Below are 15,059 nucleotides of genomic sequence, written 5' to 3' on the forward strand. Positions count from 1 at the left end.
GAGCCGAAGTTGGGACACTTAACCAACTGAGCCACCCAGGCGCCCCCTTACAGGTCATTTTCTAATGGCATGTTTTTGCCTTTCCTGAGTCTCTGTCTTCCCTTAGTTTGGCTCCTTTTTTTAATTTTTTTTTTTTTTTTTTTTAACGTTTATTTATTTTTGGGACAGAGAGAGACAGAGCATGAACGGGGGAGGGGCAGAGAGAGAGGGAGACACAGAATCGGAAACAGGCTCCAGGCTCTGAGCCATCAGCCCAGAGCCCGACGCGGGGCTCGAACTCACGGACTGCGAGATCGTGACCTGGCTGAAGTCGGACGCTTAACCGACTGCGCCACCCAGGCGCCCCTTGGCTCCTTTTTTTATTAAGGTGTGGATGATATAGCTGGGTCCTGGGGCAAGCTACAATCAAGCTGCTTGAAGGGGCTTTTGGGACTAACCTAAAGGGGGTTATGAATAATTAACCCAAGAACTTAATTTCCTTGGCATTGCATCTTTGCCTTTCTGTAATTTTGTCAATGGGCCTTTCAAGTCAGTGGATTTTTTTAATCGCCCCAGGTACAAGCAGGTTGGAGAGCGGTCTTTAGTGAAAGGATTACCTGAGCACTGAGGACCTGTGCCAAGTTGCCAAGAAACAAGCTAGAGGCCCTGGGTGATGACTGTTGAGGCTGATTCGGAAGTCAAATGCGTAGTGTCAAACCTCAGGGGTTTATAAATGCAGAGATGAGGTCATGCTGATCGGGTGTGAGGATATGTCAAAGACAAGCCCCCCAGGACCTTTCAAGGAAGAAAGGCCCACAAGGAAAATCTTGACCTAAAGGATACTGTTCTCTAGAAAGGGAGGAAGTATAGGACCCACCAGCCTAAGAGCCAGGGGAAGATGGTGAGCTTCAGGTTCTCTTGTGTCTCCATAGAAAGGGATGTACCTTGCTGGGGGATTTGACTAGCTTCATCCTGATACCTTCAGCCTCCATTTTTCCCTCTGGGCAGTTTTCTTCCTAGCAGTAGCCAACACTAGAACTAGGTGCATTGGGCCTGTCTGCCTAGAGTTTCCTATCTTGAACATGGATATATCTTCCTTACTCCTGGTAAGACTGTAGCATATAATAGTGGCTCTTACAGTCTTTTTCCTCACTTTGGCCCCATTATGGAGAAACTGTTCATTCCTGTTCAGTGTTGGTTCTTTTTAACAGCCCTTATTCACACAGAGATAACATCCTCCCCAAATACCTGGCCTTTAAGAAGGCAACAAGTCCTTCACTCACTGGTCACTTCTTACGAACCAAGGTTTCTACAGTGTTCTCTATACAAACACTCTGGTTCACTGAATAAAGGTCAATCTCTAATTTGAATTGGGTAGTTCATGCTTCCTGAAAAGAAGAGCTCTCAACACCTTCCACATACAACATGTAAAGTAGGGACTATTTATTAAAGGTGCTTTTTTTTTGCATGTGGCTCTGAGCTACGGACTATAAAAAGCCCGATGTCTCCAGAGGTTTTCAAACTACCTGCAATGCCTGTCCGGTCCCTACCTGCTTTTTGGTTGTTTCTGGTTACTCCCCAGCATGGAGTCTCTGATGTCTAATGAAAGCTGAACTACACCTGAAGGCCTTCCCACACTCGGCACATTCATAGGGTTTCACACCAGTGTGGATTCTCTGATGCTGACTTAGGGAGGAGCTCTGGTTAAACGCCTTCCCACATTCATTGCACTCATAGGGTTTTTCTCCTGTGTGAATGATGTGATGTCGAATGAGGGCTGAACTCTCACTGAAAAATTTCCCACACTCATTACATTTATAGGGCTTCTCCCCAGTGTGGGTCTTCTGGTGGATTATGAGGTTTGTACTTTGGCTGAAGGCCTTCCCACACTCGCTGCACTTGTAGGGCTTCTCTCCCGTGTGAGTCCTCTGGTGGTTTGTGAGGTTTGCGCTCTGGCTGAAGGCCTTCCCGCACGCGCCACACTTGTAGGGTTTCTCCCCCGTGTGGATTCGCTGGTGCTGAATGAAGGCGGCGCAGTAACTGAAGGCCTTCCCACACTCCCTGCACTCGTACGGCTTCTCCCCTGTGTGCGTCCTCTGGTGGTTTGTGAGATTTGCGCTGTGGCGGAAGGCCTTCCCGCAGTCGCTGCACTCGTAGGGCTTTTCTCCTGTGTGGATTCGCTGATGCTGGACGAGGGCTGAGCAGTCACTGAAGGCCTTGTCGCACGCGCTGCATCTGTAGGGCTTCTCTCCCGTGTGTGTTCGCTGGTGTTTGGTGAGGTTGGCGTTCTGGCTGAAGGCTCTTCCACATTCGTCGCATTTGTAAGGCTTCTCTCCGGTGTGAATCCTCTGGTGCTGAATGAGAGATGAACTCTGGCCGAAAGCCTTCCCACATTCATTGCACTCATACGGCTTCTCCCCAGTGTGACTCTTCTGATGCTGAGACAGGGAGGAGCAGTAACTGAAGGCTTTGCCGCATTCACTGCACGTATATGGTTTCGCTCTGTGAGGCTTCGTGGTATCTGAATTTTTCCTGAGGCTCTTTGTATGTGCTTCCCATTTGCGGGGTCTCACTTCTGTAGGAACTCTCTGTTGTGGAGAAAGGACTGGTCTCAGGTTGAAGCCCTTCCCCGGTTCACTGTTCCTGGGGTCTGACTCCCCAGGGGGCATCTCTATACTTGTGTCTTGGAATGAATTTCCAGAAATGTCTTGCTCGGGTGGTGATTCAGACATAATCTTCCAGTCTGAAAAATATTTAGAAAAGCAATTTTTCCCCCTTTGGTGGAAGAAAAGGTACTACTGAAATACAAAAGGCTGATGGAGTTTGCCCGAGCTCTTCGGCAGACCAGTCTGATGCTCCCCCCGCTTTAAACCAAAACGCGTCTCACATTTCTGTTCTAAACTGTAAACGTTGACCAAGATGGCTCTTCAGCTATGTGAGCATGCTTTATTCCCTTTCCTAAAGTGCAAAGGGATATACAGAAGTGTAACCTCCCTCAGATGCAAGGCTCCCTTATCTCTGACCCTTTCCTCTGCTTTGGCCAAATACTGGGCAGTCTTCGTGTGTCTTCTTAGTCTCAATCCTTGATGTGGTTTTGGGCAATCTACTTACCAAACTTAAAAAACTCACCTTAAAAAGCTGATGATTGGGGGTGCCTGGGTGGCTCAGTCAGTTAAGCATCCGACTTGATTTTGGCTCAGGTCATGATCTCACGGTTTGTGGGTCTGAGCCCTGCATCAGGCTCTGTGCTGATGGTGCAGAGCCTGCTTAGGATTCTCTCCCTGTCTCTGTGTTCCTCCCCCACTTGTGCTCGCTCACTCTCTCCCAAAATAAACTTGAAAAGAATTAAAAAAAAAAAAAAAAAGCTGATGATCAATGCCAGCATGATGAATTTTTTTCACCTATCAAATCAGCAAGATTTCTTTTTTTTTAAATTTTTTTAAATTTTTTTTATTTTGGGGACAGAGAGAGACCGACCATGAACGGGGGAGGGGCAGAGAGAGAGGGACACACAGAATCGGAAACAGGCTCCAGGCTCCCAGCCATCAGCCCAGAGCCTGACGCGGGGCTCGAACTCACGGACCGCGAGATCGTGACCTGGCTGAAGTCGGACGCTTAACCGACTGCGCCACCCAGGCGCCCCTCAAATCAGCAAGATTTCAAAAACATGCTAATTCTAGAGTGCTGGTAAGGGTGCAGCATCAAGAGATCTTACACGCTGGTGTGACTGCAAAAACTGGGACAGCCTAGCCCTTCTGGGGAGCAATCTGGTTGTACATGTCAAGAGTCTTTAAAATGTTGACATTGGAACTGCACTTGTAAGAATTCATCTTAAGGAACCAATGAGAAAATACACAAAGCTGGGTTGACAAAGTTGCTCACAGCATCATTTGTCAAAGAAATGCAAACACCTTTCAAAAAAGGAATGACCATAGTATAGCCAATTGAGGGACACTACTTAGCAATCAAAGGTCATGTATGGAATGGGTACACTATAGTTCCTTTTCCAGAAAGGTGTTTATTGAGAAAACACTGGAAAGATACACAGTGTGAATGTAACCTGTGCTATCTTTGGGTTGTGAAATCAAGGGCAATTTTTATTTTCTTGTGTTTACCTGTATTTTCTAATGTTCTCTAATATTAGTGTTATAATAAAAGTCACAAAAACCTTCCAGAGAATATGCAGTGATAAAAATACTGTTAAATGGAAAAAAAAGGCCATGTAAATTATACGTGGTTATTCAACTTCAGAAAAACATATCACTGCATTTTGTTATAGGAAGAAGATGGAGGAACTTTTTTTTAATCCTTTTCCAAATCTCAAATTAGCATATTTTTACAAGAAAATAGTTCTTTTATTTGTGTTTTTAGAAAGAGTAAGTGTGCTAGTGGGAGAGGGGAGCAGAGGGAAAGAATCTTAAGCAGGCTTCATGCTCAGGGCAGAGCTTGATACAGGGCTCGATCCCATGACCCTGTGATCATGACCTGACCCAAAATCAAGAGTGGAATGCTCAACCGACTGAGCCCCTCAGATGCCCTGAAAAGAGTTCTTTTAAGTAGAATAAATAGTATTGCTTTTATAATCAGAAAGTAGATACTAAAAAAATTTTTTTAATTTATTTATTTAGAGAGAGAGAGAGAGCATGAGTGCAGGGGAGGGTAGCTAGGGAGGGAGAGAGAGAATCCCAATCAGGCTCTGCCCTGCCAGCCCAGAGCCCGACGTGGGGCCCAAACCCATGAAGCCATGAGATCATGATCCAAGCCAAAACCAAGAGTTGGACGCTTAACCAACCGAACCACCCAGGCACCCTGAGAAAGTAGATATTTTTTAAAAGAAGAGTTAAAGATTCTTAACCTTTTTTGGGATCTCCTTCATTTTAGGAGAAAACTTTATAAAATGTGAGTAATGTTTATTTAGGAACTGAAGCACAGGGTCCCACACACCTGTCTCCTACACAGGGCTTGTACCTAAGAGGGTGGACTTTTAGGGGGGGCTACAGAACTTCTTTTCACAAGGGTCAATTCTCCTGAAGATTCTTTGGGTTTCTACCTTATTTCTCAGAAGAGAGAATAGCAAGGTCAGTTCTGGGTGACATTTATTTGAATTTTTTTGTTTTATTTTTTAATTTGAGAGAGGGAATCCCAATCAGGCTCTGTGCTGTCAGCACAGAGCCTGAAGTGGGGCTCAAACCCATGAAACCACAATGACTTGGGGTTTGAAGCGAGGCCCGTCTGATCGCAAAGCCCACTATTCTACCTCATGGGGTGATTAAAATAATCAAATCAAAGGCACTAATGTGGACTTCAAAAGGGCTTTTGCTCCCCAGACACATGGACTTTGGTGTGTGCTCACTCACCGGTGCAGGTGCTCCTCAGGCCTCCTCCCTCCAGCATCCACGGGCCTTCTTCCCTTTGTTCCAACTGAGAGTTCATGCCAGGCTGGGACACTGGAAGTCCTTTTCAAGGGGGAAAATGGGCTTTAGAGATGTAGATTAAGTATAAATAGCCACCAGAACTCAAGGGAGTGGAAACACACTAGTCAGGTCGCTTATTTCACTCACTCAGTAGGTATTTATTGAGCACTTACTTGGTGCCAGGCACTGGGGGATGCAGCAGTAATTAAGACAGACACAGTGCCAAGGAGGGGTCAAGTCAAGGAGTGAAGTCCCCAAAGCAAGTTATTAAAAAAGACAAGAACTTACTGAATATGGAGGAACTGGCCTGAGGTCACCCCGCCCCTCCTGGGAAATAAGAAAACAAGGAGGTGTGGTCTCAGGGGAAACAAAATGAAACTGCCTATTTCCCAACCTGGAATGCAGAGACCTTACACGAGGGAACCAGGAGGAATAAACACTAGCCCTCCTATGTGTCAGCAAATTGGAAAGTGCCACTCAATACTGAAAGTGCCACAGATTTTCAGAACTGGGTAGATTCTAAATTTCAAATGGTTTCCTTACCCAGCAGGACCAAGTTCCTGGTGTTTTCTGGTATCCCCTCCTTGAACCTGTCCTTAGGAGCAGGGATCAAGTGCCTCCACCCATCCTGGGTAAAAGCTACAGTCACACTGCTGAAGGGCATGGATCCCTGAAACAAGAAGCACATTCCTTTAACGTTTATTTTTTAAGAGACAGAGCTCGAGCAGGAGACAGGGAAGAGAGAGGGAGACACAGAATCTGTGAGCAGGGGAGGGGCAGAGAGACACAGAATCTGAAACAGGCTCCAGGCTCTGGGCTGTCAGCACAGAGCCGGATGCGGGGCTCAAACTCATAAACCCCAAGATCATGACCTGAGCCAAAGTAGGACGCTCAACTGACTGAGCCACCCAGGCGCCCCAGACAAGCACATTACGGCTTGCCCAGTGGCCTTAGGATACGAGGCAGCTCTGAGTAGTTTAAGAAAAACACTGATTGATCCTACGTGCCTCACAGTATACAGGATACTGACACACAAAAATAAATCAAATACAGTCTCTTTGCATGTCTACAACTCAGACTTTATACATAGATAGAGTGCATATACATCTGTATCTATTTTGGGGGGGAAGGAGGGAAGGCTTTCAAGCTTTTTATTGTTTGCTCCTATAGCTCGGGAGAGAAACAGACACTTTAATTGGCATGTCCTGCCCACACACACGCGCCATTTCTGGTTTCAGCGCCAGCCCTCTCTCTTTTGCCTTGAAACGGAAACGCGCCGAAACGCGCCTGTAGCGGGAAAGCTGGCTCAAGCCTCATTTCTTTGGAAAAAGCCAAAAATGAGAAAGACAGTTGGCTTTGTGAAGTTTTCCTGTGCAGCATTTTTCTTTTCTTCTTAAATTTCTTTTCGAACGTACAGCAACGTTGAAAGATTTCTACCGTGAGCATCCACCACCTAACATCATCGATCTGTTGTGGACTGTATATACATACACCTACCCAGATGCAGATACATATATATCCATCCCTCCACCCTTTTACCAAGCTGTCTTGCCCTAGGAGTTATGAGATCAACAACCTTTTCTCTTTCTTTTTGTCTAGTTTCTCTTTTGAGCAGTTCTATTTGTAAATAGTGATATTTCATGACTTGTAGTCTCGTTTACAGGTCTTCCAATGAAAAAAAGAAAAGACTTTGCTTGTTAGAACAAAATGCATTCCATATTGCAGTTACCATATGGGTCCATCGGTGGACCCTCTTAAAAACTTGTCAACACCATCCAGCCAAAGACCACCAGGAACACACCTAGAAGAAAGGAAGAATGCAGCGAGGCCAAAACTACAACTGGGAAAGTAGCAGTGGTTACTCATATTAGCTAGGATAGGGGGTGTTTGGTCAGTTTTGTTTGGATGATATTCTTCTTTTTTCTTGTCTCAGTTCGGAGGTGACTACGGAGTGGCCTTGTTTCTGTCTTGATTCATCACGGTCACAGAATGACCTTAATCTGTTGGAAATGTATTGGGAATACTTTCACAGGCCGGGTAGGACAGCCAATGAGCAGTTCATTCATTTGGAGGATGTCGCCGGAATTGGGTATTTAGACCTTCAAAACCACCATAAACACACCAACCCAGGCTCCTTCCTTCGCTCTCAAGCCATTTTTGAACCTCCATCTGTATCTATATAAAAGAAGTAGCTGGGCAGAAACTAACAGGTGCTTGGGAACTGAAAGAGCAAATGTAGATAAAACAAAAATAGAATGTATATGTTTATGCTATGAGAAATCAGAAAGAACTGTGAAAGGTCAATTCTTCAGAATGCGTGATAAACATCCCTATGAACTTGGACATCACACAGTACAAAAGGAAAGCCAGATGTGTGTGTGACTACCTGTAGTAGCATGTTAGACACACGGACAGACCAGGTGCCAGGATAACAGAGAAGGAATCCTGGGTGGAGAGCACAGGAAAACCACAGAGAGGAGGTGATTGCTGAGAGGGCCTCGAAGGAGGGAGTTCATCAGATGGAGAAAGAGAAGGTGGTGAGGCACAATGAGCAAAGGCACGGAGGTGAGGAAGTCCTCGTGTCTGTTTTCAGCACAAGTAATGCACTTCTATCTACCTCGTTGGCCACTCCAGAAACCTGTATGTCATTGTCCCCTTTCCTGCAACAAATCACTGCATCTTCATTCCCCCCCCACGATCACTAGAGCTTGCACATTTCTCTCTGTGGCCCTGTCACTGCCTTATTTGAAGCCAGCATCATTTTCCAAAGTATAATACATCTTTTGACCTCTAGTTTTACCTGTTCTCCCAACCCCATCCTTCATACTGAGAAATGCAGTACACACACAGGACAGAGAGGGTCATTTTTTTAAAACTATGAAATATTTAAAACATTTGGGTCATTTTATAATGGTCAAGAGAATAAAATCCACCATAAAGATGTAACTCTCATGAACTAGAAATAACAATAAGAAATTCATAAAGAAAAAACTGTAGGAAGTACAAAAACAAATTCAAAATACCAGAGCTATGAGATGTTAAAAGAACGCAGTCATTAGCAGGGTTAATACAAAATAAACAACAAAACAGAGCGATGGAAGAACTGAGCAATTTAATAAGGTTGAGCTAATAGAGCCATTAAACCCTCCATTCTGCAATTACTCTATACCTGGGTGTTCTGGGTTGACAAAAGACACACACTCTGTCTCCATGGAGCAGAGACCAGCTGAATAGGCAGACAGAGAAACCAAAGTGACAATTTGAGAATATCTAAGAAAACAGGACCCACAGCCAAGCGTTTTCACTATAAACAAGAAAGGAAGAAAACAAATTAGAAATTTGACGTAAGAGGTTAAAAGATCGATTTTTTAAATGAATCTGACAAAAGCGAAAGCAAAAAACTAAGAAAGAAAAATCTGTTATTAAGAGAACTGATAAGAAAATCCAAGAGCAGACTTTCTAAGGAAAAGAAACAGACCACTACCTAGTCTAGTCAAGTAAAAAGAGAAGGCAGTTCCTACCCTGGTAGAACTATGCAATGGAATACACTAGGAATGATTCTGTAGAATGCTCTTAATGAAATGAGAGAAATATTGATCTAATTCTGTGAACCGGAAATAAAAAGAAAGTTACAAACCCATTTTGGGAAAGTAGAAAAGGGAGACTTATGGGGGCATCTAGCTGGCTTAGCCGGTAGAACAAGCGACTTTTGATCTCGGTGTTGTGAGTTCGAGCCCCATGGTGGGTATAGAGCTTACTTAAGAATAAAATTCTGGGGCATCTGGGTGGCTCAGTTGGTTAAGCAACCAACTTTGATCTTGACCTAGGTCAGGATCTCACGATTCGTGAGATTTGGATTCTCTCTCTCCTTCTCTCTCTGCCTCTCCCCTGCCCAATCTTACTGTTTCAAAAAAAGAAACAAACAAAACAACAAAACAAAACACATACACACAAACACAAAACTTTAAAACTAAAATCTTAAAAAAAGAAAAGGAAAGGAAGAATATGCCTGAAAGGACACAAATGAAAATGTTAAGTGTTTTAATTCTCTGTGGGAATAAGGGTGAGTTTTTGAGTGTGTTTTCTGTGTTTTTCAGGTTTTCTACAATAAACATGAATTCCTTTTGTAATTAACAAACAGAAACAAAAACCTCTTAATATTTTTTATTATTATTTTTTTATTTACATGTATTTATTTTTGAGAGACAGAGAGAGAGGGCACAAGTAGGGGAGGGGCAGAGAGAATGAGACACAGAATCTGAAGCAGGCTCCAAGCTGTCAGCACAGAGCCCGATGCGGGGCTCGAACCCACAAACCACGAGATCATGACCTGAGCCGAAGTCGGATGCTTAACCGACTGAGCCACCCAGGTACGCCAAACCTCTTAATATTTTAAAAAGGAAAAAGAGGCTGCCTCTAAGAGCAAATTTTAAACTCACGTGGGTCCCAACTGTGAGACCAGCTGCCATTCCTTCATCTCCTGTGGTTTCCTCATGGGGAAGGACAGGGTCTGGAGAATGTGGCTCTGCAGAAAGGGAAAGAAACCAGTAAGGTTTAAAAGTTACAGCTCACCAAGCTAGAGAGTCTCACATTCTCACTCTGAAGAAGGGGGCTCAAAGGACACTGCAGCGTCGGGGGCACTCGGACTGAATGTGCAGACCTGCAGGGGAATGTAAATTTTCCACTGCCCTTCCTACTTCAGAAACCCCATCAATTCACTCAGATGCAGGGAGTAAGAGACTCAAGTAGAGTAGGTCACCACTTACCAGCAGCTTGCCAGTCACATAACCTTTCTACGTCTCATTTTTCTCATCTGTAAATGGGGGTGATGATCCTTTGTTCACTGTTTCTATTTTATTTTTTTAATGTTTATTTTTGAGAGAGAGATAGAGTGTGAGTGGGGGAGGGGCAGAGAGAGAGAGGGAGACAGAGAATCTGAAACAGGCTCCAGGCTCTGAGCTGACAGCACACAGCCTGACGCGGGGCTCGAACTCAGAACAGCGAGCTCATGACCTGAGCCGAAGTCGAATGCTTAACCGACTGAGCCACCCAGGTGCCCCTTGGATGATGATCCTTTGTAAAGATGCTGTGAAGATGAAAGAAAAGTGCAGACAAAGCAGATGGCACAATGCTTCGCATGTAAGCACACAGTTTACAAATATCACCTACTGCTCAGTTTGCTGGGAGAAAGTGCTCTGCAGATTTCAGACATTCACCAAATCAAAAGAGGTAATGACCAAGTGGGAGTCATCCCAGAAATGCAGATTGGTTCAACATGCGAAAATCAATCAACATAATACGCCACGTTAATAAAAAGCGAAAGACCCACAGGGATCATCACAATAAACACCAAAAAAGGCCATCACACAAAATCTGACACCCTTTCCTGATAACACACATTCAATAAACCGGGAAGAGCAGAGAAGGACTTCAATTTGATAAAAGGCAACCACAGAAAACCCAGATTTACATCATACTTAATGGTAAAAGACTGAAACATTCCTCTAAGATCAAGACGAAGATATCTGCTCTCACCACTTCTATTCAGTATTATACTGGAGGTTCTAGCCAGGGACATTAGGAAGGGTTGTGGCGGGGGGGGGAGGAGGCATCCAGGTTGGAAAGGAAGAAGTAATTATCAGTATTTGTTGACACGATTTTGTATACAGAAAATGCTAAGGAAGGGTGCCTAGCTGTTTTCAGTCAATAGAGCATGTGACTCTAGATCTCAAGGTTGTGAGTTCAAGCTCCACATTGGGTGTGCAGCCTAACTAAAAAGTAAATAAATAAAAAATAAAGTAGCCCTACTATTTAGAAAAAAAAAAAAAGAAAATCCTAAGGAACCCACAGAACCAAAACAAAACAAAACACCTATGACAGCTAAACCAGGTCAGCAAGACTGCAAGATCCAAGATGGATATACAATAAAAAGACAACCCAACTAGAAATGGGCAAAGAATTTAAACAGACATTTCTCCAACTGTATTTCTGTACACTAGTAATGTATAATCCAAAAGTGAAATTAAAAAAAACAATTCCCTTTGCAAGAGCATTAAAAGAATAAAACACTTAGGAATAAATTTAACAATGGAAATGCAAAACATGCACACTAAAAGCTACCAAACACTGTTGAAATTACAGAAGGTCGAAATAAATGGAAAGATATCCCATGGATTCATGGATTGGAAGACAACAGTGTTGGGATGGCAATACTCACCCAATTCATCTACAGAATTATGCAAAATCCCAGGGGACTTTTTAATGGAAATTGATTAAGCTGACCCTAAAATTCATCTAGAAATGCAAATGACCCAGAAGAGCCAAACAATCTAGAAAAAACAAAGTTGGAGAACTCACATTCACACTATCAAAACCTTCTATAAAGCAAAAGTAACTAAATAGTGTGGTTCTAGTATGAGGATAGAAATACAGATTGATGGAGGCGGTGCCTTGGGTGGCTCAGTCAGTTGGGCATCGGACTTCAGCTCGGGTCATGGTCTCGTGGTCTGCGAGTTCGGGTCCTGCGTCGGGCTCTGTGTGGACAGCTCAGAGACTGGAGCCTGCTTCGGATTCTGTGTCTCCCTCTTTCTCTGCCCCTTCCACACTCATGCTCTGTTTCTATCTCCCAAAAATAAGTAAATGTTAAAAAAAAAGAAAAGAATATACATCAGTGGAGAAGAACTGAGAATCCAGAAATAGATCCATGTATTTGTGGACAACTGATTTTCAAAAAGAGTGCCAAGAAATTAAATGGGGAAAGATTAATCTTCAAAAAGATGGTGCTGGGGAGGTGCCTCAGTGGCTCAGTCAGTTAAGGGTCTGACTCTTGGTTTCGGCTCAGGTCATGATCTCATGGTTTTGTAAGTTCAAGCCCTGCATCGGGCTCTGTGCTGACAGTGTGGAGCCTGCTTGGAATTCTTTCTCTCCCTCACTCTCTGCTACTCTCCTGCTCACACGGTCTCAGTCTCTCTGAAAAATAAACAAACTTAAAAAAAAAATGGTGCTGAAACAATTGGATATCGACATACAAACTTGTAACTCACACCACATACAAAAATTAACTCAAAATGGATCAAAGACATAAGTGTAAAAAGTGAAAACTCCTAGAAGAAAACTTAACTATAAATCTTTAGTACTGTGCTGACAGCTCAGAGCCTTGAGCCTGCTTCAGATTCTGTGTCTCCCTCCTCTCTGCCCCTCCCCTGCTCATGCTCTGTCTCTCAATAATAAGTGTTAAAAAAAATTTTTTTTAAATAAATCTTTAGTACCTCTGGTTAGGCAATGGTTTCATAGATAAGACACCAAAAGCACAAGCAACAGAAGAAAAAATAAACTGAATTTCAATGAAAAAATTTGTGCTTCAAAAGGCACTATCAAGAAAGATAAAAAAGATAACCACAGGGTGGCAGAAAATATCTGCAAAACATCTATCTTCTAAGGGTCTAGTATCCAGAATATTTAAAGAATTCTTCCACCTCAACAATAAAAAGACAAAGAGCCCAATTAAAAAGTGGGCAAAGGATATGACTAGATATTTCTTTAAGTGAGATATACAAATGGCCAATAAGTACATGAAAAGATACTCAACATCGCTAGTCATTTAAGAAATGCATATCAAACAATCATGAGATATTTCACACCCACTAAGATGGCTACAATAAAAAAGATGGAAAACAAGTGTTGATGAGGATGTGGAGAAACTAGAACTTCCATTCATTGCTACTGGGATTGTGCAATGGTGCAGCCACTGTGGAAAACAGTTTGACAGTTCCTCGGAAAGTTAAACGGAGTTCCCATATGACCCAGCAGTTCCTCTCCTAGATGCACACATTCACACAAAAACTTGTGCACATGTTGTCATGGCAACATTATTCATAACAGCCGATACTGAGGAACAAAATGTGGTATATCAATATAACGATATCATTCAGCCATAAAAAGGAATGAAGTACATTCATTCATGTTACAACACAGATGACCCTTGAGACATTATTCTAAGTGAAAGAAGCCAGACACATATATTGTATGATTTTATTTTTTTGTCTTTTTAAAGTTTATTTTGAGAGACAGCGAGCAGGGGAGGGGCAGAGAGATAGAGGGTCCACGCTGTCAGTGCAGAGCCTGACGTGGGGCCACATCTCACGAACCTGAGCCGGAACCAAGAGCCAGACACTTAAGACTGAGCCACCCAGGCGCCCCTGTATGACTCTATTTTTATGAAATGTCCAGAAGAGGCAAATCCATAGGAACAGAAAGTAAAAATCCATAGAGATTGGGGGAAGAGGGAATAAGGAGCGATGGCTAATGGGTATGGGCTTCTTTTAGGGGTGATAAAAATGTTCTGGAATTAAATAGTGGTGATGGCCGCACAACCTGGTGAACTCAAAGTCACTTTATTGTAGACTTCAAAAAAGAAGTACGTAAGTCTGAATATTGGTCTCAGTACAGACCTTATGTTATTGAATTGTACCTAACTCCATTGTACCTTAATGTCCTTTCTGGTAGTACCAGGAGGATGATAACCATCCTACTTGCTGTTCCCAGGTCTCTGGGGGAAGACAACACAAAATGCTAGATATGCACTTGAGAAATTACAGACCACTACAGGGACCCCCTGATCTAAGAGAGGATGGCATAGGCCTCGGTGGTTAAGTTTACACACACGTTTGTTCTGTTGTATAAATTGTTCAACATGCTTTAAAAAACGTTATTTTATTTGATGCTTTTTAGAAGTAAACGAGGTAGCTAACGTTATTTTACGCTTCCCTCCACGAAGAAACGCAGGGTAAAAGACCAAACCAGTGCCCCAGAGCTTAAACAGGAACGCTAGCCTTCTGATTCCAAATCTCCAGTATGCTCCTCGACTTTACGGTCCCACTGAGTTGAACCGGCCCTCAATCTCATGTGGAGCCAATAGGCTTCTGTTCTGAGAATTTCTGGCTGTTTCAAGAACGGCCGGAAGACCAGAAACAATAGGAAATCCTGGGTTGTCCCATTTTCCTTCCCATGGCCCATTTATCTCGACTTTCATAAGCCAATGGTGCATCAAGCAGATCGGGGTAAGTAGGATACTCAGGGCTTATTCAGGCCCGAGGGCCTCCAACTTTCTTGACCCTAGAATTCTTTACTCAAAAAAGGATCGTCCCCAACCACTTGTCGGAAGGATAACCGGAGTTCTGGTCCCGGTCACACAGCGGTATTAGTGGGCAAGTTGGAACAAGAAGCCGGATCTCCTGCAAACCGCTCCCTCCACACCCTCCTTCTTACCTCCTTCCTCCAGCATTTGGATGCCACCTCGCGCCACCGCCTCCCAGCAGTTCTCTGAGCCCCAGCCGCGCTCTGCAGGCCTGCTCTGCCTCCGGCTTCTGCTGTCAGACGTCGGGTCTGGCCCTGGGAACTCTGGTCAGGCCTGTCCAGTCGGATCTGTCTCCCCAGCGGCAGCCAAGCCTCGCGGCTGGGGAGCCCGTGGCGCAACCACCGACTCGGTCTCAAGCAGAATGCTGCGTGGAAAAAGCCGCCGCCGGCAACCCGAGAACGCTACCCTGTACCAGTGTGAACTCAGAAACCCTAGCCGCAGGGATTGCCAAGCGCCAGGCCCAGCTCGCGCGCCTAAGAGGACGCGTACGAATAGCGTCACTTCCGGCCATGCGTACGGACCTCCCCGCC

At 44.1% G+C, this 15,059-nt stretch overlaps 1 protein-coding gene across 4 annotated transcripts; it reads right to left on the reverse strand.

Moving 5' to 3' along the window:
- Positions 1–1,407: 1,407 nt before the first annotated feature.
- ZNF79 (zinc finger protein 79) lies at positions 1,408–15,050 on the reverse strand. Of its 4 annotated transcripts, XM_047829950.1 has the most exons (5): positions 14,661–15,050; positions 9,833–9,918; positions 5,937–6,063; positions 5,337–5,435; positions 1,408–2,722 (listed from the first exon to the last, which is right to left on the reverse strand). In XM_047829950.1, exons 1-5 carry the CDS (start codon positions 14,674–14,676, stop codon positions 1,551–1,553), a joined length of 1,500 nt encoding a protein of 499 aa, XP_047685906.1. In that variant the 5' UTR covers positions 14,677–15,050; the 3' UTR covers positions 1,408–1,550. The 4 variants fall into 4 exon arrangements, with proteins under 4 accessions (XP_047685906.1, XP_047685910.1, XP_047685907.1 ...); XM_047829954.1 differs by lacking the exons at positions 9,833–9,918; positions 14,661–15,050 and adding an exon at positions 5,682–5,720 and having other exon boundaries at positions 5,937–9,227; XM_047829951.1 differs by lacking the exons at positions 9,833–9,918; positions 14,661–15,050 and having other exon boundaries at positions 5,337–5,720; positions 5,937–9,227.
- Positions 15,051–15,059: the final 9 nt, after the last annotated feature.

This window comes from Prionailurus viverrinus, chromosome D4 (genome assembly GCF_022837055.1).
Source record: "Prionailurus viverrinus isolate Anna chromosome D4, UM_Priviv_1.0, whole genome shotgun sequence".
Lineage (NCBI taxonomy): Eukaryota > Metazoa > Chordata > Mammalia > Carnivora > Felidae > Prionailurus > Prionailurus viverrinus.